Source organism: Pogoniulus pusillus, chromosome 40 (genome assembly GCF_015220805.1).
Source record: "Pogoniulus pusillus isolate bPogPus1 chromosome 40, bPogPus1.pri, whole genome shotgun sequence".
Classification (NCBI taxonomy): Eukaryota; Metazoa; Chordata; class Aves; order Piciformes; family Lybiidae; genus Pogoniulus; species Pogoniulus pusillus.
This window is the reverse complement of record NC_087303.1, coordinates 3,958,559-3,980,907: the sequence shown is the minus strand read 5'-3', so window position 1 is coordinate 3,980,907 and position 22,349 is coordinate 3,958,559. Positions and strand designations below refer to the sequence as shown.

Sequence of the window (22,349 nt, the reverse complement as noted above, 5' to 3'; positions counted from 1 at the left end):
TCCTGGCTGGCCAGCAGGGATGGGCGACAGTCCGGCCATGTCCGAGTACCAGATCTCGGTGGAGGAGCTGAACGACCTCCTGGCTAACGGGAGCGGCTGCTACAGCCTGCCGAGCGCGCACAGCAACGAGGTGGTGCCGCGCATCCACGTGGGGAACGCGTGAGTGCGCCGGAGCGGGGCCGCGGCGCGGCCGCGGGGGAGGAGGGGTGGCGCTCGGCAGCCTCTGGCCGCAGCTCCCGCGGGCGCTTGCCCCAGCGGCTCGGGTAGGCCGTGCGGGACTGTGGGGCGGTGCACGTTCGCTGGGCAGCGCCCCCGGACGGGAGTTGGAGCCGGAAGGAACTGGGGCTGGATCCGAGCGGGCCCCGGGAGGCGCTGCGGAGCGCAGCCTGGGCTGAGCTGTCAGGCGGCAGGGCCTGGCGAGCAGGCAGCTGCCCCTGCCGGTGCCTGGCACGGCCGGTGGCGAGGCGCAGCTCAGATTACCTCTGAAACGTTCGGTATCTGGTGGATAAACAAAATAGAGACAAGGTTAAAACTAACCAAGTTGCTTACGAATGAAACCCGTCTGCTCTCGGTTCCTTGCTCCTGGTACGTCTTGCTGGCAAGCTGCCCTGATCCCCGCAGGACAGACAAGATGCCGTGAGGTGTATGTGCTGTATCATCTGCCGGAGCCTGGTGGCAGCAGTGCTGTAATAGCTCCGTGCCAGATGAGCGGAATGAGCTGGGATGTGACAAAGTAGCCATACAGGTACTAGCTCTTGGTTTAGCCAAGTGCAGAATGACCCAAGGCTAGCAAGGCTTTGACCAAGTCACCTCCCTGCCTGTGACTGCTCAAAGGAGTATTTTTGCACTGTATGCACTAAAAGACCTCACCCTAATTATCCATCTTAAGTACTTACACATGCTGGGAGGCAGAACGATATGCATATGGCTGTGATGAAAGCCCTTAAATGGGGAGAAGAGTTCAGGGTTCACCAATACAACTTTCTCTTTTGCATGACATTTATTTGCACCAGAATTAGGATTTACATTAACCATTCCTGTCCTGCCATACCCTGCTGATTCTTTTCTCCTTTTTGATCCCTCTTTGTGCCCTTATCTGTGAAATTTGGGACTTTATGATACGTACAGGTGCTAAAGCTTGCAAATCCTAAAGCAATAGAAGTCAAACCCACAGGTTTTCATTGACCTTCCAGTATCTGAATGGAGCCTACAGGAAGGCTGGGGAGGGACTATGGACAAGGTCTTGTAATGGCAGGACAGGGGTTAATGGGTTTAAACTGGCAGAGGGGAGATTTAAACTAGATGTTAGGAGGAAGTTCTTTACAGTGAGGGTGGTGAGACACTGGCACAGGTTGCCCAGGGAGGCTGTGGATGCTCCTTCCCTGGAGGTGTTCAAGGCCAGGTTGGATGAGGCCTTGATCAACCTGTTCTAGTGGGAGGTGTCCCTGCCTATGGCAGGGGGGTTGGAACTGGATATTCTTTGAGGTCCTTTCCAACCTAAACCACTCTATGATTCTAAGCCAAGCCAAGTTATGTATGTCACTGCCAGGTGATGCAGGGCATGCATATCTAGAGATAAGACTGAAATTATCTCAGTGGCCAATCTGACCTGGAAGAAATTGAATGATAGGCTGCAAAGTGATGTCAATAGTTATGTGAAGATAAGTAGTACAGAACAGTTTAAATTGTTCAGTAATTGACTTTAATTATACAATATGGACTTCACATGCAGGCTTGTCTAGGAACAGAGTTTCTAGGAACAGTGAGAATTACAAGATGGTAAATATCTGTCTAGAGGAAAGCTTTAGCCCTGAGAAGTGCCTTTTACATGATAATACATAATCATGTATGTACATGAGGTTGTTTAGCCTGGAGAAGAGGAGGCTCAGGGCAGAGCTCATTGCTGTCTACAACTATCTGAAAGGAGGTTATAGCCAGGTGGGGTTGGTCTCTTCTGCCAGGCACCCAGCAACAGAACAAGGGGACACAGCCTGAAGTCGTGCCAGGGCAGGTTCAGGCTGGATGTTAGGAAGAAACTCTTGCCAGAGAGTGATTAGCATTGGAATGGGCTGCCCAGGGAGGTGGTGGAGTCGCTGTCCCTGGAGGTGTTCAAGAAAAGACTGGATGAGGCACTTAGTGCCATGGTCTGGTTGACTGGACAGGGCTGGGTGCTAGGTTGGACTGGATGAGCTTGGAGGTCTCTTCCAACCTGGTTGATTCTATGATTCTATGATAATTGACAACTGGAAATACCTGAAGCACCAGTACAGTTTGTACTGTAAGAACGGTTTATTTTAGCTGGACTAACAGACAAAATGCAGTTCTACTGCCAGTGCTTTTTAAGAGGTTACTGAAAATTTGTGAAGGCCAGCTAGAGGTAAGAAAGATTTTTTTTGTGTGCTGAAAAAGCTCAGAGTGGGAACAGGAAACTTATTTTAGGAAGACTTAATAGGCAGTAATACCTTTGAAGCACACACAGAGAGTTAAGATAATGCTGAGGTGTAGCTGAAGGGATGAATGTCCATTAAGCTTCAGTCAGGGAACTTTGATATTCTCAAACTGGAAATAATACTAATTCCTAAGTGGATTTTTTTTAATCAAGTGGGGTTCTGGTGTACTGCATTCTAAGTAGCATTTGCTATGTTAGTTACCATTCTGAAAGAATGATTCTCCCACTCTGCTCTGCTCTGGTGAAATCCCACCTGGAATACTGTGTCTAGCTCTGGAGGACATGGATCTGCTGAACAGGGTCCATAGCAGAGCCACAAAGATGATCAGTGGGCAAGAGCACCTCTCATGTGAAGAAAGGCTGAGCAAACTGGGGGTGTTCAGCCTGAAGAAGAGAAGGCTCTGGGATGACCTTAGCCTTCCAGTACCTTGAAGGAGGGCTACAAAAAGCTGAGTAGGGAATATTTACAAGGGCATGTAACACTAGGGCAAGGGGCAATTTCTAGTCTGGAGAAGAGAAGACTGAGAGGGGATTTAATAAATGTTTATAAACACCTGAGGGCTGGGGGTCAGGAGGAGAGGGGCAGGCTCTGCTCACTGCTCCCTGGGATAGGATAAGCAGCAATGGGTGTAAGTTGCAGCACAGGAGGTTCCAGCTCAATACAAGGAGGAACTTCTTTACTACAAGAGTCCCAGAGCACTGGAACAGGCTCACCGGAGAGGTTGTGGAGTCTCCTTCCCTGGAGACTTTTGAGGCCTGTCTGGATGCATTCCTCTATGATCTGTGCTAGATTGTGTGGTCCTGCTCTGGCAGGGGGCTTGAACTTAGTGATCTCCTTGGGTGCCTTCCAACCCCTAACATCCTGTGAACCTGTGAACTGAGCAGTGTAGATCTAGAGTGCACCTTCGAACGAAATTCTTTACTATGAGGGTGTTGAAACACTGGAATGTGCTGCCCAGGGTGGTGATGGAGGCCCCATCCCTAAAGACATTCACAGTCAGGCTTGATGGGGTTCTGAGCAACATGACCTAGTTGGGATGTCCCTGCTTACTACAGGGGGGGTTGGACTGGATGAACTCCAGAGGTCTCTTCCAAACCAGTGCATTCGATGATTCTGTGAATTTGAAATTGTGCAGATCTCATCTCATGCCATTTCCAGCTGCATGTCCCTCTCCTGTACTTCCTTTGGGTAAAGATAAGGCTGAAGAGAGATAAGTTTTCCAGACTTAACTTTTTCTCCTGCAAACTGTAAGTGAACCTCTGTTGCACTCAGCTGCACAGGCTTTGTGCATAAGTGGGTCTAAGAGTATGCAAGGTCTCGGTAAAGCTTTTACTACTGTATGCAGGAAATAAGCCAAAGCTTTGCCTGGGACCTTTATTTGCAATTCACCAGCCTGTCTTGTTCTAGCATCTATAGACATCTTGGAATACAGCTCATATTTGAAGCTGTCTTGGTGCAGTACATCTGACTGGCTCTCACTTCAAAACTCAGTTGCACAAAGTTGTGAAGCGCTTTGCAGTGGGCTGCAGGGAGGTCTAGGAAGGAAGTGGAGCAGGAGCTAGCATTCTCATCTAAACATGGTGCAGCTGGAATGAAACCTTATGGATGGGAGACATCCAAGGGCTGTTTGTGAAGGGAGAAAAAAATGGTATGCAAATACTCTATTTTTCACCTCTAGCCAGGTAAGAAAAGCATCTATAAAATCTGCACAGAACTTGCACTGGGAATGAGTTTGCCTCCAAGGGAGACAGTCTGTGTTGTCAGATTCAACCACAATTCCAGAACAAAAGTTGCTGTTGACCCTGACCACTATCAGATGCACACTTATTGATATACTATTACTTAAACCATATCCTCACCCCACAAAGCACAGGAACTCAGAGCTGAATTGACATTTTTTTGTTTTGGCCTTGCACTGTAGGATTTACTTCTGTGTTGCAAGCAGAATCCCCCAGGCACTGCTACTTGTCCCCTGGCACAGATGATGTCCTGCCAGATGGAAAATCTGTCAACATTTGTTTGGGTAATGAAGTCTTTACAAATATTTGGCTCATTGACATAGTTACTTGGCACAGACACCAGAAAATGTAGAAGCTTCATAAGGATTCATCAGCTTTCACTACAGTTTATGGGGTGAATAGTCATTGGGAGAAAAGGAGTGCTCTAGATGTTCAGAAAGCCTTGAATGATAGGAAAATTGTGAGCTACAGTTGTTTGGTAGAACTGAGTTGGAAAGGATTGAGCTGACCTAACAGTACTGGATGCTTTCTTAAGCATCTCAAACACCACTCCTCTGGGTTCTTTTCCATTTGGATACTGATTTCAGCTAAGACACTAAACATTTTAATTCTTGTGATGGAATTAAAGTAAGCAAGATTGAATTACGGCACTGTGTTGCTGAGCTTTGGATAGCCTTGCCAGACCTTTCTATGACTTCAAAGATAACACCTAGACAGGAGTTTTTAGATCAGGCCTTTGAAGATGCAGGAACATTTACTCACAGTTACTTCTCATCTTCCTGTGGCATGAGAGTGAGCCATTGCTGTCTCACAGTGGTTGAAACTGCCCCCTGAATTGCCTGTTTCTCTGGACCATCTGCTCGAGTAGCGAATGCTGCTTACCTAGCCCTGCAACACTGGTGGCTGAGGTAGAGGCTTTTTGTTACTGAGTTTTAAGTTGTCTTAGGTAGATGAGACTTAATCTTAGAGTGACTGTCCTGGGCTTTTTGTTATCTCCAGTATTTTATATTCAGAAAGAGTCACCATTTTATGCCATAGCAGAGTCTAGCAGATGAAGTTTCGCGTGTGCTGGGTTCGGTTGTCAGCCAAGACAGTAGCATGCTCTCATGTCTGCATAGTGGCCATGGCTCTAAATATTTCTGTGAATCTTTGCTCTATACTTTATTCACTTCTGGGTAAAGTATATTAGCATCTATTGCTAGAAAAATCAAAGGGTTTGGTTAACAGTGCTTTCTGTGGACACCATAAATACCTAGATGATTCATCGAGTTCTAATTGTTTTCTTGACTCTTTTTACCATGCAGGTTCATAGCCAAGAACATTATGAGGCTGCAGCATCTGGGGATAACCCATGTTCTGAATGCAGCAGAGGGGAAGTCATTCATGCATGTGAACACTAATGCAGAGTTCTACGAAGGCACAGGCATCAGATACCATGGCATTAAAGCTAACGATACACCAGAATTTAACCTCAGTCGCTACTTTGAGGAGGCAGCTGATTTTATTGAGAAAGCTCTTTCCCAGAAGGATGGTAAGGCAAACTGAAATGTCCTTCTAGCATATTTTCCTGTGTGCTGCATATGTTTCTTAGCAATTTGTTTGCAGTAGGAAAGAAGAGTGTAACAGTGCCAGCTGTGCCATGGCTGTCCCTAAACAGCTGCAGAGTCAGTCTCAATTCACAGTAGCGATTCTGTTTCCTGATTCTTTCAGCCTTAGCACTTTTCTCCCGTGCCTGCCACTGTTTTCTTGCTGTGGTAAACAAATTGGAGCCAGATGATTTTGGAGCCAGTTTTAAAATTAACTTGCTATGGAAATTTGCTCATTCTGCTTGACACTGAAGTATGGAGTAAGGACAGTGAAGAGGCATGCAGCAATATTTTCCTTCAATGCCATTTTAGTGCTGTAGTTGCAGGAAGTTCTGGAAGGCAGGGCTGGTATGTCAAAGGTCTGGAAGGCAACCCTTAAGACTGCTTTTCATGAAGTCTAGAAACACTTTTGCCTCTGATCATTTGCAGAGTGGAAGTCACTTATCTTCCATATATATGATCAAGACTCTCTAAATACTGCTAATTTGTGGCTACAAGCTCACAAGTGTTGAAAACTAATTGGTTTAGGTCTCTATGAACCTTGCCTTGAACTGAGTAACCTCTGCAGCTGAAAGCAAACGTGGTTAGAGGCTTTCTGTTGCTATGGCTGAAAGCAAGTTGTGACCATGATGAAAATGTGTGTGTGTAGTTCATCTGCTCTCTTGCCTTAGAAAAAGAATTTACTCTGGAAAGCAACCTGAGGCTGCCACTGCATTTGGGAAGAGAAAAGTTTTTGTGTCTGGTAAAGCAGGTCAAAGAGGAAGCAACTGAGAAGCAATAAAGTTGAGTTAGATTTCTGACAGGGAGCAGTAGCCTTCTTTACTGTTGGCTATTTATCTACAGGATTTACCCATGGGGTGGGTTAACCTTGACTGCTTGCTAGGTGCCCACCAAACTGCTCTATCAGGTGGACATAGGGAAAAAAAAAACAATAAAAAGCTCATGGGTCAAGATAAAGGTAAGATCACTCACCAATTATCACAGAATCACATACACACTCAGGTTGGAAAAGACCCTCAGTATCACTAAGTCCAACCAATAACCCTACTCTTTGTTGTAGGCAAAAGAGACTCGACTTGGGGAAATTAATGTATGACCAATCAAATCAGAGCAGGATGATGAGAAATAAATCCAAGCCTAAAAACACCTTCTGCCCACCTCTCCCTTCCTCCCAGGTTCAGCTTCACTTTTGATTTGCTCTGCTTCCTCCCCCTGAGCAGCACAAGGGGAAAGGGAATGGAGATTGCAGTCAGCTGATCACATGTTGTCTTTAATACTCCTTCCTCCTCGCTCTTTTCCCCTGTTCCACCTGCAGGAGATACTCCTCCATAAACTTCTCCAGCCTGGGTGTTTTCCCAGCAGTTCTTTATGAACTGCTCTAGTGTGGGACATTTTCATGGGATGTAGTCCTTCAAGAACAGATTGCTCCAGCATGAGTCCCCCACGAGGTCACAACCCCTGCTAGCAAACCTGCTCCAGCATGGGCTCCTCTTTGTAGTTCCACAGGTCCTTCCAAGGAACCTGCTCCATCATGGGCTTCCCACAGTGTAACAGCCTTCTTCAGGCACACCACTTGCTCCAGTGTGGGGTCCTCCACAGGCTGCATATGGATATCTGCTCTACCATTAACCTCCAGTGGCTGTAGGGGGACAGCCTGCCTTACCACAGTCTTCATCACAGGCAGCCAGGGAATCTCTGCTCCAACACCTGGAGCACCTTCTTTGGTGTCTGCAGAGTTGTTTTGCTCACATACTCTCATCCTCTCTCCCAGATGCTGTTTTGCAGCAGGTTTTTTTATCCCATTCTTACATTAGCATAGAGGCTACCACTGCTGCTGTTGGGTTCAGCTGCAGCCAGTGGCAGCTCCATCATACAGCTATCTGACACTGCTAATAACAGACACGAGGGAAGCTTCTGGCATCTCCTCACACAAGCCATTGCTATAGCCCACTGCCAAACTTTGCCACACAAACGCAGTACAACCCAGCAAGAGTGTAGAATGAATTCCCTGATCAGTTAGCTGGAAGCAGAGGGAAGTAGCATAGGGAATGGCAGCAGTGCAGACTGGATATCTTTGAAGAGCTGCAGTGTGTGACCTCCAGTGTATTTCTGTCTTCAGTGCATTTTAAACTTTGCATCACTTATCTGTGCTCTTTGCCACTGGTTGTCTTTAGGGGTAAGGCTTACTCTAAACCAGCAAGACTGGAGATGTGTAACAAATAGACACAGAGTCTTTGTAATATAGCAGCAAACCTGGTTTAGTCTGAATTTTTGCTATACAACCTTTTTCCTTCTGCATTGCCCTTGGTGATAAACTATGTAGCTACTCACAGAGTGGCAGCAGCTTTCCCTTAAGTCCTACATGTCTTCTGTAGCAGTCAGAAGCTCGCTTCATATCCCAGCTGTTAGGTGCTGCTTTTCAACCACAGGCTCAGTGTAACTCAAACTCTGCCCTGTCTTCCCTGCAGGACAAGTGTTTGTGCACTGCCGTGAGGGCTACAGCCGTTCTCCTACCCTGGTCATTGCCTACCTCATGCTTCGCCAGAAGATGGATGTCAGGTCTGCACTGTGCGCTGTCCGGCAGAAGCGAGAGATAGGCCCCAACGATGGCTTTCTCAGGCAGCTTTGCCAGCTCAATGAGCAGTTAGTGAAGGAGGGCAAACTGAAGCCTTAGAACAGAGCACCACTGTCACATTGCTCACACCGTCAGAGGACATCTTAGGAGGTTTAGATTCCCAAACTCCAGCCAAGCTAAATCACATCATGTAAGAGAGACAGAATTCCTTCTTTTGTCTAGTGAAAGTATCTTCTTCAAGTTCTGTATCTGTCTTTGGCATCAAATTGTTACTATTCAGAGCTGCTACAATAAAGAGGTGTTTTTAGTGGGGCTAACTCCAGGGATAACAGCTGTCTTCAGAGCCCTCTGCAGACGCCAGAGCGTATGTGGTTTATGTTGGCACGAGTGTGATTCATTTAAGCCTTATCTTGTATGCTGTCAGAACATCGTTTTCTGAGACACCCCCCCAACACATCACATTGCATCACTCTTAATTGAAGTATTTTCTACAGCTTCCTTTTCATGCACACAGGTGCCTAAACTCTGAGTGTTTGAGCTTCAAGGAACAGAGAATCATAAACACAAATGCTCAGATGCACTCACATGTAACACTGCAGTGTTGTGTTTAGTGTGGATTTCTGCAATGCACTGTGGTTGCTAAGCCATTCAGATCCCAGTCTTGATGCACAGTATTGCCAAGAATATTTGTACCTCTTGCTGTTGTAATTGCCATGAAATACCCTGACATTAAATGCTCTTTCACCTTTGTTTTGAAGTCATACCTGAAAAAAATGTCAGGAGCAAATACTGAGGTTAAAAAATAGTATCAAGTAAGAAATAATGTCTGATTTTAGGAGTGCTTGGAATGGATGTGTGATAAAGTCATAAGTACCAGAATATGATGACTTCTGGGGCTTGTTTTGAGTTGCAGTGTCTCTCCCTTCCTTACTAGCACTGTTTGTGAAGAGAATGGAATGAGCACATACAGATTACTTCAGAAGGGCAGCACAGGTGTGCTTACAATGCAGTTTGCAGATTGCTTGCATGGTATCATTAAAGAGAAATGAACATTGTTACATACCACACAGAGCAGGAAACATTTCTATTAAATAATGTATTGTTTCTGCTTGACACACAGATTAAATGAGTCATTGCAAATGAGGGCTAGCAGTTGTTAAGATTAAATCCAGAATGGCTTATTAAAATTGAGTCTGTTTACCTTGTAGTGATGGTTTTGCATTTGTCAGTATCCAGAAATAGTAACAAATGGAGATGTACAGGAATTTGTTCCTGCATTCAGGACAGCCTTTTAACTCCTGGGACACTGCTTACTTCTAATGGTAGCTTCACTGGTACTCAGGCCTGTTCATCTCAGTGTAACAAAACTGATTCATCACATACTTTGTAATAGTAGGAATAAATAAGAAGAGGAATATCAACCAGCCCTGTCCAATCAACTACACTGTGGCACTAAGTGCTTCTTCCAGTCTTCTTTTGAACACCTCAGTCTTCATTTGAACACCACCATGTCTTGTGCCCAGTAACATTTCACTGATGCAAGGACCATCTATAATGTTGCTATGTTTTCAGTTATTTCCTTTGGGTATTGGATCATAGAATCGTAGAATCAGCCAGGTTGGAAGAGACCTCCAAGCTCATCCAGTCCAACCTAGCACCCAGCCCTATCCAGTCAACTAGACCATGGCACTGAGTGCCTCATCCAGATGGTATATCCTGTTACAAGTTACTGATAGATGACTCAGTGTGGAAACCATTTTTAGCTCTACTTCTAGAGCAGGATAAAAATAGTTAGAATGTGAGAGCACAGCTCCAATACTGGATCTTATCCTTCATCTTTTAGGCTTCCCTTGCTGTTTAAGTACAGTAACGTTGCAAATTCCTCTGCCTATTTGACCAAGAAGAACTGCTTTGTTTCTCATTATTAATTATATGCTGCATCCTTTTAAATGTCTTTTTTTCTTTGTAGAAGGAAAGACTTGACAGGAATGAGAGCTTTGGTTTTTAAGTAATACAAAATTGAGAAAGTATTGGGAGGAATACTTTTTGGTCTGTGCTTCCTGCATACTTGTCCTTTGCTGTGAGGTGTTCCTTACAAGCATGCCAAGTGGAGAAGGGATTTTTTAAAACCATTCTTTGTTGCAAATAGCAGCACTACATTTCTGAAGTTGAAACCTCATAGAGTCATAGAATGTCAGGGGCTGAGAGGGACCTCAAATGATCATCTGGTCCAGCCCTGCTGCCAGAGCAGGATCCCCTTGAGCAGATCACATAGGAATACATCCAGATGGTTCTTGAATGTCTCCAGAGAGGGAGACTCCACAACCTTCCTGGGCAGCCTGTTCCAGTGTTCTGTCACTCTCACAGGGGAAAAAAAATCTTCCTCAGGTTCACATGGAACCTCCTATGCCTCAGCTTCCACCCATTGCACCTTTTCCTGTCACTGGGCATCAGTGAGCAGAGCCTGGCTCCAGCCTCCTGGCACTCACCCTTACATATTTATAAACATTAATCAGGTCACCCCTTAGTCTCCTCCTCTCCAAGCTAAAAAGCCCCAGCTCCCTTAGGCTCTCCTCAGAAGGAAGATGTTCAGCTTCCTTAATGATTTTTGTGGCACTGTGCTGGACTCTCTCAAGCAGCTCCCTGTCCTTCTTGAGCTGGGGAGCCCAGAAATCTTCACAATGTCTAAAATAATGTGATTGGGATTTCACTGTAATGTTTGTCATGAATAGTGATGGAGTAGTTTCTGTGCAGGTAGCAGTCTGGAGAAGGGATGGGATATCAGTAAAACAGAACAAGGAAATCTACCATGCCAAATCCTGTACAATGAAAGAAGGAGCAGCAGCTTGAGAGTGAAGTTGAAAAGGGGGGAAAGAAAACTGGAGGCTAGAAGCTGTTAGCATTTTATAGCAAGGATCAAAGTCCAGCTGGATAAAATGTACCTGTAAAACTAAATTCACCTACTCACACTGAACTAAATCTCAGCCATTGCATAAATAGAGACATCTATAACTGAAAACTGTTTCAAAGTGAAAATAACATTTTCTGAGTGCTTTTCATCCTGTGGTGCTGCAGCTGAAACTGCAAGGTTGACAAGCATCACATCTAGCATGCTCCTCTGACCCACGAGTCCTCTGAGAAAGAAGGCTGCAGGATGTTACTGCTGAAAAGTGAACATTCTGTGAAGTTGTTTCAAAGTTAGAACTGAGAACATCCAAATACAGGGCTAAGAGCCACAGTTGTGTTTTATCTGAATTCCATTTTTGGATGTTGAGCCTCTGTTAGTGCTGGACATGTTTTTCTTCTGTGTGAGTATGCCTGGCTTAGCTCTGATGTGAGAAGGGATTTGCCCTCATAAAGGGCTTTGAGGCTGAAAAGCACAGTGTGTAAGAACACTACATGCTCTGAGTTGAAAATCTTGTCTCAAATACAGCTTCCATCTGCTGAGCACATCACAATGTTTGGTTTCATCATTTACATGTTATCATAATCATAGAATAAGTCAGGGTTGGAAAGGACCACAAGGATCAGCCAGCTCCAACCCCCAAGCCATGGGCACCCACACCCTACCCTAGATCAAGCTGTCCACAGCCTTATCCAGCCTGGCCTTAAACACCTCCAGCCATGGGGCCTCAACCCCCTCCCTGGGCAACCAATTCCTGCCTCTCACCACTCATACGCTGAACAACTTCCTCCTCACCTCCAGCCTCACTCTCCCCACCTCCAGCTTTGCTCCATTCCGCCCAGTCCTGGCACTCCCTGATAGCCTAAAAAGTCCCTCTCCAGCTTTTTTGTAGCCCCCTTCAGATCCTAGAAGGCCACAAGAAGGTCACCTGGGAGCCTCCTCTTCTCCAGACTGAACAGCCCAAACACCTTCAGCCTGCCCTCACAGCAGAGCTGCTGCAGCTCTCTGAGCATCCTCTTTTCATCAAACCATCTTCTGTCTGGCAGCACTAATGAAATTGCTGGTGTTAGAATGAAAAGCAGGATTCTTTATTCCTTCTTTAAAATTAGCTCTGTTCATGTGCTGTTTGCAGCACAGAGGGACTAGCTAGTGGGCTTTCACTTAGTACAGCACAGAGGTTTCTGCTAAAATTAGTTTCTGAGGTTTGCCAGTAAGCAAAACTGAAGAGGTCTGAGGGTATCTTGTAAGGGTCACAGGATGTTAGGGGTTGGAAGGGACTTGAGGAGATCATTGAGTCCAACCCCTTTGCCAGAGCAGGACCACACAATCTAGCATAGATCACAGAGGAACAGATCCAGGCCTTGAAAGGGTCCAGAGAAGGAGACTCCACAACCTCACTGGGCAGCCTGTGCCAGTGCTCTGTGAGCCTTACAGTAAAGAAGTTGCCCCTTGTGTTGAGCTGGGACCTCCTGTGCTGCAGCTTCCATCCATTGCTTCTTGTCCTATCCCAGGGAGCAGTGAGCAGAGCCTGTCCCCCCCCTCCTGACCCCCAGCTCTCAGATACTGATGAGCATTGATTAAATCCCCTCTCAGTCTTCTCTTGTCCAGACTAAGCAGCCCCAGGTCCCTCAGCCTCTCCCCATAAGTCATGCCCTCCAGTCCCCTAATCATCCTCACAGCTCTCCGCTGCACCCTCTCCAGCAGATCCCTGTCCCTCTTCAACTGGGGAGCCCAAAACCGAAGGCAGCAGTAAGGATGTGTCTGTGAGAGTTAGTGTCCTGTTCATTTTGACTGTTCTGCAAACAAATCCTGTGAATCAATTGTTGAGGGTTTTCCTTAAATCGAATTCCAGCATGCCAGGGTTCCAGGCCAGCTGACTCACCAGATGGAGCTGTAGGCTTATTCTTCACTGTGCTCTCATCCTTCCACCGCTCAACAATGCTATTGTGTGAATCTAAGGTATTCTTACCACTGAAAATGACAGCCACTAGATTTTTATCAGAGCATTTGCTGTTCTCTGGTGGTAGACTACTAAGTTTCCCTCCAGTCTTGGCTGCTTGGAGATCACATCATAGCATTCTCAAGGTAGCATGTGAATCAGCAAAGTTATTAGGAGGCAGATAGAAGTTGCTTGGACATGGGTGGCTTAGCAGCATCTTAGCAAAAGAAGTGTTTGAGAAGCAAGCAAGTTCTTCTTGAACGTGTCAGAAACTGCATTCCTGGGCAGCATGTAAAGGAGGAGTTGCCATCCACAGCTAAGCTTGAACTGCACTCATGTGTCTTAGGGTCTGGATACCCAACAGAGCACTCTGAGCCCAGATGTGGGCAGAGACAGTTGCATAGTGAGCACCAGGCACATTTTGGTTTCTGTGCCAGGTCAGGGGAGCTGTCAGAATGGAATGCAAGCCTTAGGCAATGAGTCTTACAGCACCAAGGAAAGTAAGGCAATGAATCAATTCAGTCTCTTCTGAATTCATGAGGATGGGTACAACAAATGCAGTTACACACATGAGTGTCCCTCTGTTGCTCTAAGTGAATTTTGCTTTCAATAGCAGTGATGACCTCAGTGTAATACCTAACCTGACTAAAAGCTGGCATGCTTTCCAGTTAACATATTTAACCTGACATCATCTGCAAATAGCTTGAAATAGCTTGGTCTTCAGACGAAGAAATGGTGCAGCTGCCACCACTATCACTTCTACAAGGGAGAAGATTATCATAGATGAGCTTTCTAAAACATGACACATGAATACATTTTTGGGCAGAGATGCCCTAGACATAAGGTCATCAATTCTCATTTCTTTGCTGTACAACATCCCTATAGCACATGTGTGAGTGAAACTGAAGCAAGGCAGCTGCTCATTTTGAAAAGAAACTCTTTCTTCAAGTACATCTGTGAAACAAAATGTAGAGCTCCTCGTTTTGTAAAGGTAAAAATAAAAGCTACCACTCCTTCTTCCCCCCCCCCACTTCCCCCTCCCAATCATTTGGCTGCAGGCACTGAAAAAAAAAAAGAACAACCATAAAAACAAAAAGTCTGAGGAACCTCTGAAAAAGACAATAAGGAAAGATTCAAACATAGAGGGAGAAGCAGGAAGACTTGTCAGGTTGTAATTCATCCTAGCCTTGTCAATCACCATGGTTGCCAGGCAGAAAATTGAAGCACATCTGAGAAGTTTTTAGTCAGAAGTTGTAGAATATCCTCACCAACCCACCCCCACACATCCATTATATTTCACTCTGACAAAAGCTGAGATGAATGAGTTGTTCTTTGGCCCTTCCCACTTTGTGTAGCCATTGGCTAGCTTAGTTCTAAAAAGGATTTTAAAAAGGGGAATAATGTGCCTTTGCCTGGGATCTGAGACTGTCAGGGTGCTGAAAAGCTAATCTGTGTGAGCTGCCACCATGCAGATCTCTTGGGCTGTGTGCTCTGTCTGTGTCTTAATACAAATTGCATTTCAATCTGTGGAAGGGTGGCAGATGTTTAAAAACGATGCTACAGAAATCATTCCTGAGATCACTGAAAATACAGAACCACCAATGGAGCAGACTTTCAGCAACAACACAATGAACCAGGCAAAGCATGGAGGAAGACACATCCAACAAGCTCCAGACCCTAACGGTAAGAAAACCAGCATAATTATTGCTCTCTTGGACCCTAGCAGGCAGTTCATTGGAAAATAAAATGCATGTGATGTGTCTTTGCTTGTTAAAACTTTCAGCTGTGGTCTTAGTGCTGTAAGAGATAAGGATTTACATCTACTGTTGAAGAAGTATCAATGTAAATGTGAGAAGGGATATACCAGAGTGTAGTGATGAAAAACGTGGTCTATCTATTGAATAAGTCTTACAATATGCATCCTGCTCTGTGCAGCTGCTCTCTGCTGACACAAGCTGTAGAAGGTGTGACTTTAATTTCTCTGTCTTGCAAGCACTGTGCAGAAGTATCACAAGTCATCTTTCTCTCCTTGATGTTAGCATCTTTCTCTCCTTGATGTTAGCATGAGTCACTGGCTTGACAGTGGAGCTAATAATATAAATGCTTAATATTTAGAAAGAGTCCCTCTGCAACAATAACACCTGGAGGCTGCATCCAGCTAGGTGATAAAGATGTGCTGCTCACTGCCCTTTGCCAACAAACAGCTTTTCAGCCAGATTCCAGCAGCCAGAGGAGCTGTAATGCACAGCACTCCCAAGGGAAATACATGTCCAGATGAATTGGAAGAGATTTTCTTTTTGCAGAGGTGTGGAATGTTATAATCAGTTTCCACTGTGTGCTGTAAATCTGAGCTAGCCTTCTTTTTTTTCTGGTAGCAACTGCAAGGGAATTGTGTTTTTTTCTGCTGCAGCTATCAGTTAAGTTGTTTTAAACCATAGCATTAACAGTATTCTAACAGAAGAAAATGTGAAGGTTTTGAGAGTACAACTTTGTAAGGGTCTTAAATTGCTAAAAAGGGAAGTGTTCCACTTCTCACAGGCAGCTTCACCAACCACGAGGTCAAGGCAAGTTGGTTTTGTTGTTATATCTGAACACTTCATTTTCTTTAGCCTCTTAACTGCTCTGATATCAACTGAGGGCATAAGTCCCACTGGTGCATGCATATGTTTAGAAGTGGATAGAATAGTTACCTAAGAAAGAAAGAGTGAAGAGGAACTGGGCAGTTACTCAAGGTATGCAATGTTTTAACATGTTTAACACAAGGAATCAAAATGAACCTCCAAAGTTCATTCCAGGACAGATGACACTGCACCAGACATGACTAATTTTGCAGTCTGTGAAACCTACCTACATACAGGACAGGACAGGACACACATGTGCAGAAAAGAAACCTGCAAAGCTGAGGCAGTGGCTGTGTAGTTGTGTCTCCTGTCTGCTCTACACCTGATCCAGAGCATTCTTTTTCACAGAAACAGACATCATTTTCATAAATGCTTAGAGACCTCAGGGAAGATCAGGCTAAGTGCACATAGAATCTTAGAATCAGTCAGGGCTGGAAGGGACCACAAGGATCAGCCAGTTCCAACTTCCAAGCCATGGGCACCTACACCCTACCCTAGAGCAGGCTGCCCACAGCCTCAGCCAGCCTGGCCTCAAACACCTCCAGCCATGGGGCCTCAACCACCTCCCTGGGCAACCCCTGCCAGCCTCTCACCACTCTCCTGCTCAACAACTTCCTCCTCACCTCCAGCCTCACTCTCCCCACCTCCAGCTTTGCTCCATCCCCCCCACTCCTGCCACTCCCTGATAGTCTAAAAAGTCCCTCCCCAGCTTTTTGGTAGCCCCCTTCAGATCCTGGAAGGCCACAAGAAGGCTCCCACCTGAGAGCCTCCTCTGCTCCAGCCTGCACAGCCCCAACTCTTTCAGTCTGTCCTCACAGCAGAGCTGCTGCAGCCTCTGAGCATCCTCCTGGCCCTGCTCTGGACACTCTCCAGCATCTCCACATCCCTCTTGTAATAGGGGCTCCAGAACTGGATGCAGTACTCCAGGTGGGGGCTCAGCAGAGTGGAGTAGAGAGGGAGAACCACCTCCCTCGACCTGCTGGCCACACATGAAGTTCAGTTGTCAGCACTGTAGACATGGCATTATGACAGGGATCATTTCATTTCATCAATGCAGTCCTTAAAGCTTGTTTGTTTGTTTTTAATGAAATCTTGCAAGCTGTACTTTAGTGCTCAGGTTTACATTTACCAAAAATCACAGTTCTGCACTTCACAGGAAAGAAACAAATCCATACAATGTGTGTCCCAACATTGTTGAATCACTAATGCCCAGAGTCAGAGCTCTCTTTTCATGTAGTAAGGAGGAAACCACCTTGTGTACAGCAAGGAAAATGGGCCTAAAGACACAGCCTCCTGTGTGTAAGCTGACCTTTCAGGCTTTCCACACCAGCTTAAAGTGATCCTTTAGACTAAGAGAAGAACATCTATGTCAAAATTAAGTCCTTTATGATAAACACCTTCAAAAATCAAACTCTTTGGCTTCCAGATGAGCCAATTAGCCAAGCACAAGGCTGGGCAAAAGAGATGCTTTCAGAAAAAATGTGGTCCAGCAGTTGCAAAGTTTTTTTCTTTGCAATCCTTAGTGCTAACAAATCTTTTGTTTCCTAATGTTTCTTCTGCCTATAGCTATCCATTCAGGGGAGAAAAAAACAAAACAAACCACCTATCAAAACTGTAAAGCAGCCAGAAGCTGCCTCTAGCTGTCTGAAGCCATTTATGTGGGACATGAGGGAGTACCACAGAGAGCAGTAAGTTTGGAAAACCTAGTGCCTGAAGAGTGGGAGTTCCTTTGCACTGCTGTTACCTGCTGACTGTGCTAGTTAAAAAATCACTTCAGGAACACCTTCTTTGTTGCAGAATCATTTAAATCTGGAGTAAAAAATCACTTTAGGAACACCTTTGTTACAAAATGATTTAATTCTGGAGTTTAAAATCACTTTAGGAGCAACTTCTTTGTTGCCAAAGAATTGAATTCTGGAGTTTAAAAATCACTTCAGGAACAACTTCTTTGTTGCCAAAGAATTGAATTCTGGAGTTTAAAAATCACTTCAGGAACAACTTCTTTGTTGCCAAAGAATTTAAATCTGGAGTTTAAAAATCACTCCAGGAACAACTGCTTTGTTGCAAACGAGTTTAAATCTGCAGTCAGCCTCTGAAGTCACTGAGGATAAAGTAGAGTAATAGGAGGAAATGTTTGCCTGTGAGTAAAGGAAGCCAGGAGAATCCTGTCAAAATCTCTCCTGAAGTAACAGCTGCTTCTGGGGCTACACTTCAGAAGCCCTCCTGCCTGCCTGCAAAAACCCTTACCTGGTATTTACCTAGTGGCAAGGGAAGGATTTTATTCACCAGTTTCTACATTGGCATTTAAGGAGCTCATAACTACAGCAGCCCAATTCAGCTGCTGCAGAAATGAGCCTTTGGAGATGCTCTTCCCACAAGCTGCCGTTCAAGACGTCCAGTTTCTATCTAGCTCAGGGTTAGATATCAGCTACAAAACCAAACCAAACCCTGCTTTTGGAAGGATGGGGCAGAAAACGTTCAGTAATCAACCTGTTTGTTGTTTGCAGATGCTTCTGACTTCAGCTGCAGAGAGATGCGAACCACTCGCTACATCACAGAAGGGGCTTGCCGCAGCATCAAGCCCGTCAAGGAACTGGTCTGCTCTGGTCAGTGTGTCCCCTCACACCTCCTTCCCAACTCGATTGGAAGAGGGAAGTGGTGGCGCCAGAACGCCCTGGATTTTCGCTGCATCCCTGCTCACACTCGCACGCAGCGCATCCAGATGAGCTGTCCCGAGGAGGAGACTCGGACTCACAAATTCCGAGCGGTCACGTCCTGCAAGTGCAAGCGCTACACTCGCTACCACAACCAGTCTGAGCTGAAGGACTTCGGGAAGGAAGGTCTGAGGCCTCAGAAGAACAAGAAGCCCCGTCTCTCCAGAGCCAGAGGCAGCAAATCCAACCAGCATGAGCTAGAAAACTCCTATTAGAAGGCAGCTCCGAGCGGTACAGCCCAGCAGCTCTGGCTCTTGTAGGAAACATCAAACGGCACCGAGGGGCCAGGGCACCATGTTCTGACTGCAGCAGGTTCCAATTCCTTCTGCCAACCTGGGTCAAAGGCTCACGTAGTCAAAAATCTGTCAGATTATAGCAGTTATGGTCTGATAAGAGAACGAGATAAACTAAGGTGGAGGTAGCAACACCTAAATTCGGTGTGAGAGGAGAGGCAGCACTTGGAGACTCACTTGAGATGGTGTGGCTTGTACAATTAGGAGGGCAGAGGAAGGCAAAGCTGTTGTGGTGACGGTCACACTTTGCTAGAAGTCACTCTACTCACTCTAGTTGAAAAGAAAGCTGAGATCCCTTTCCCACTTTTACAAGTGCCACGATGCATGCCAAGTGTGTGGCGAGGGAAGCGCCAGGAGAGTCACTGCTCTCTGAAGGAGCTGTAGGAAAGCAGTGAGAGCAGGGATTTCAGCCACGGTGGCCAAACTGTTGGGAACTTAACCTCCTGTCAGATGTCCTCACACCCCAGTTGTTTCCTCTAAAATGTAAGAATCAAAACGTGCCAACTGTGCTCTCAAAACAAGTGTGACAAATCTGTTTCAGACCTTCAATTGAAGGACTGTAAGCTCATCAGATTGGACACTGAGATTTTCCCTCCTAAACCCATATTTGTTTTAAGGGTTTGCTTTAGGAACACTTCTGTTCCATTAAGTGGAGGAGATTTATGGCATGGATGCTCCTCTCAAACCAGATCACCTCACTGATGTTTGTCCTGTCCATTTAACATAAAAGGTAGTGATTACTCTTTATCTTCTACAACATAATTGACTGTAGCATCAGTTTAGATGTTTTCTATCTGTAGAGTTTGGATTATCTGGCCACACACTTCACAGCACTAGAGACTGTACAAGCCAAGCTCTGGGTGTAAATGTGTTTTAAGGAGAATGGTTTGCTTTAGGAACACTTCCATTCTACTAAGTGGAGGAGATTTATGGCATGGATGCTCCTTTCAAACCAGATCACCTCACTGATGTTTGTCCTGTAGAATCATAGAATCAGCCAGGTTGGAAGAGACCTCCAAGATCATCCAGTCCAACCTATGTACATTTAACATAAAAGATACTGATTATTCTTTATCTTCTACAGCATAATTGACTGTAGTATCAGTTTAGATGTTTTCTGTTCTGTAGAGTTTGGATTATCTGGCCACACACTTCACAGCACTGAAGACTGTGCAAGCCAAGCTCTGGGGGAGCAAAGTGCTGGCTCTGCATTAACAGTGAGCCTCAGCTAATTTTAAAGTCATTCATTCCTCTAGCAAAGTCTTTGGTATCTACACCTTTGGTAAGTAATTAGTTGGACAACCAATTTCCTTTACTCAGCTTCTCAACCTTCAGACTAATGTTTGTGTATTAACATTAAGGAGTATTATTAGCAAGCAAGTCACCACCTGCTGTAGGTGTCCTGTAGAAGTGTTAAGCCTTGTAGCAGATGAACACAGTTTGGAATGAAAACAGTTCCTTAACCTTCTTATTTCCTGGTTTGTGCAGAAATGATAGAAACTCTGGAGATGTGCATTGTTGATAGATTTTGCAGTTGTTATATGTGGGACCAGACCCTGAAGGAAAGGTTTTGTCTCTGAGAGCAAATCATCTATTTATTTATTTTCTCTGAAATTATTTATGCCATCTTTTATAATTTTTTTTTTTCCATATAGAGAATGGGAAGTAAAATACTGCTTAAAAATATTGGTCTGGAAGTTTCATTTGGAAATGTATTGTGAATAAAGTAGAAGCAATGATCAATGAGAGGAAGACTCTTTGATTTTCAGCTCTACTACAAAGCTGACTTGCTGCAAGGGCAGTGAATTTCCCACCAGGCAGGATCTTGACTCCCTTTTCTGTGGTAGTGTCAGAGCCCTTAATTCCTGATCAGTAACCCCACACATATCTAAAGAAACTCCTTTAACTTCTTGCTCCAATGAGTGACTTTTCTCATGGAAAAATTCTTCCTGGGAAGAAGTAGAGCTCGGAACTATTTTGATGCTGGCAGCTTGTGGCTTGGACAGGTTCACTCTGATATGGGGTCAAGAACTGGCTGGAGGGGCCAGGCCCAGAGAGTGGTGGTGAATGGTGCCACATCCAGTTGGCAGCTGGCACTAGTTCCCAATCACCAGTGCTGGGAACAGTCCTGTTCAATAACTTTATTGGTCATCTGGACCAGGGGATTGAGTCCTGCATCAGTCAGTTTGCAGATGACACCAAGTTAGGAGCAGGTGTGGATCTGTTGAAGAGTAAGAGAACCCAGCAGAGGGACCTTGCCAGGCTGGATGGGTGGGCAGAAGCCAATGGGATGAGATTTAACAAGACCAAGTGCAGGGTTCTACAATTTGGCCACAACAACCCCAAGCAGACCTACAGGCTGGGGACAGAGTGGCTGAGAGCAGCCAGGCAGAGAGGAAGCTGGGGGTGCTGGGAGAGAGGAGCTGAAGATGAGCCAGCAGTGTGCCCAGATGGGCAGCAGAGCCAATGGCATCCTGGCCTGGCTCAGGAGCAGTGTGGGCAGCAGGACAAGGGAGGTTCTTGTGAAGCAGCAATACCTGCCTCCCAAATGTTTCACCTTAAGTATGTCCCCTTCCAAACAAACCCAAACCAACAAACAAGAAACACCCAACAGCCAAACCCAGTCCTCCCACACAGTTCTCTCCTTCCAGAAGTGCAGAAGTTTCCTGCTGCCATTCAGAATCTTGCACTTTCCTACCTTACAATGTAGTTATTCTTTCTTCACATGTTCTAAAAGCTCTCACAAGAGTACAGGGAGCCCTGAGGAGCTTACACTGCTCTGTTTCCTCTCAACACCCATTCTCTTTACACTTTCTTCACACTGGGTTCTTACCACAGTCTGCAGATACGTTTGGGTTTCTGTAAGCTTACCCCAAAAGCAGTCCCCTCCAAGCACCTCTTTTCCAATTCATGTTATCAGGAAAGGAGCAGGAAATAATATTGCTCTGCAAACAGCTGGAAAACCAAACTATGCTGTGTTAAATGTTGGCTGTACAGCTGCAGTTAGCTTGGCAGTGTATCCCAATGATGGTTCCTCTTTTTACTTGGTGTCAGTCATAGTTTCTAGCCATCAATTAACCAAATAATAAAAGGCTAAACTTTTAACCTGGGAAGGAATCATAAAATCATAGAATCAACCAGGTTGGAAGAGAGCTCCAAGCTCATCCAGTCCAACCTAGCACCCAGCCCTGTCCAACCAACCAGATCATGGCACTAAGTGCCCCATCCAGGCTTTTTTTGAACACTTCCAGGGATGGTGACTCCACCACATCCCTGGGCAGCTCATTGCAATGCCAATCACTCTCTCAGTCTCAAATCACTCATCTATTATAGATGGTCCTTTCATCAGTGAAATGTAACTGAGCACAAGATATGGTGGTGCTCAAAAAAAGACTGAGGTGTTCAAGACAAGCCTGGATGAGGCACTTAGTGCCATGGTCTGGTTGATTGGCCAGGGATGGGTGCTAGGTTGGACTGGATGAGCTTGGAGATCCCTTCCAACCTGCTTGCTTCTATGATGGGTCATG

The 22,349-nt window shown here is 45.4% G+C and overlaps 2 protein-coding genes and 1 long non-coding RNA gene across 4 annotated transcripts in view; 2 read left to right on the top strand and 1 right to left on the bottom strand.

Annotated features, from left to right (window-relative positions):
• Positions 1 to 19: 19 nt before the first annotated feature.
• DUSP3 (dual specificity phosphatase 3) lies at positions 20 to 9,550 on the top strand. Its single transcript, XM_064174131.1, has 3 exons — positions 20 to 159; positions 5,494 to 5,720; positions 8,244 to 9,550. The coding sequence occupies exons 1-3, from the start codon at positions 20 to 22 to the stop codon at positions 8,447 to 8,449; spliced, it is 573 nt and encodes a 190-aa protein (XP_064030201.1). The 3' UTR covers positions 8,450 to 9,550.
• Positions 94 to 20,561, top strand: SOST (sclerostin). 2 transcript variants are annotated; one of them, XM_064174130.1, is made up of 3 exons: positions 94 to 130; positions 14,728 to 14,877; positions 18,323 to 20,561. In XM_064174130.1, the coding sequence occupies exons 2-3, from the start codon at positions 14,736 to 14,738 to the stop codon at positions 18,742 to 18,744; spliced, it is 564 nt and encodes a 187-aa protein (XP_064030200.1). In that variant the 5' UTR covers positions 94 to 130; positions 14,728 to 14,735; the 3' UTR covers positions 18,745 to 20,561. The 2 variants fall into 2 exon arrangements, with proteins under 2 accessions (XP_064030200.1, XP_064030199.1); XM_064174129.1 differs by lacking the exon at positions 94 to 130 and having other exon boundaries at positions 14,041 to 14,877.
• LOC135191643 (uncharacterized) overlaps positions 18,803 to 22,349 on the bottom strand; it is a 41,516-nt gene continuing 37,969 nt past the window's right edge. The window contains exon 3 of the long non-coding RNA XR_010308859.1: positions 18,803 to 18,891. This is a non-coding gene — a long non-coding RNA (uncharacterized LOC135191643). The remainder of the gene's footprint in view (positions 18,892 to 22,349) is intronic.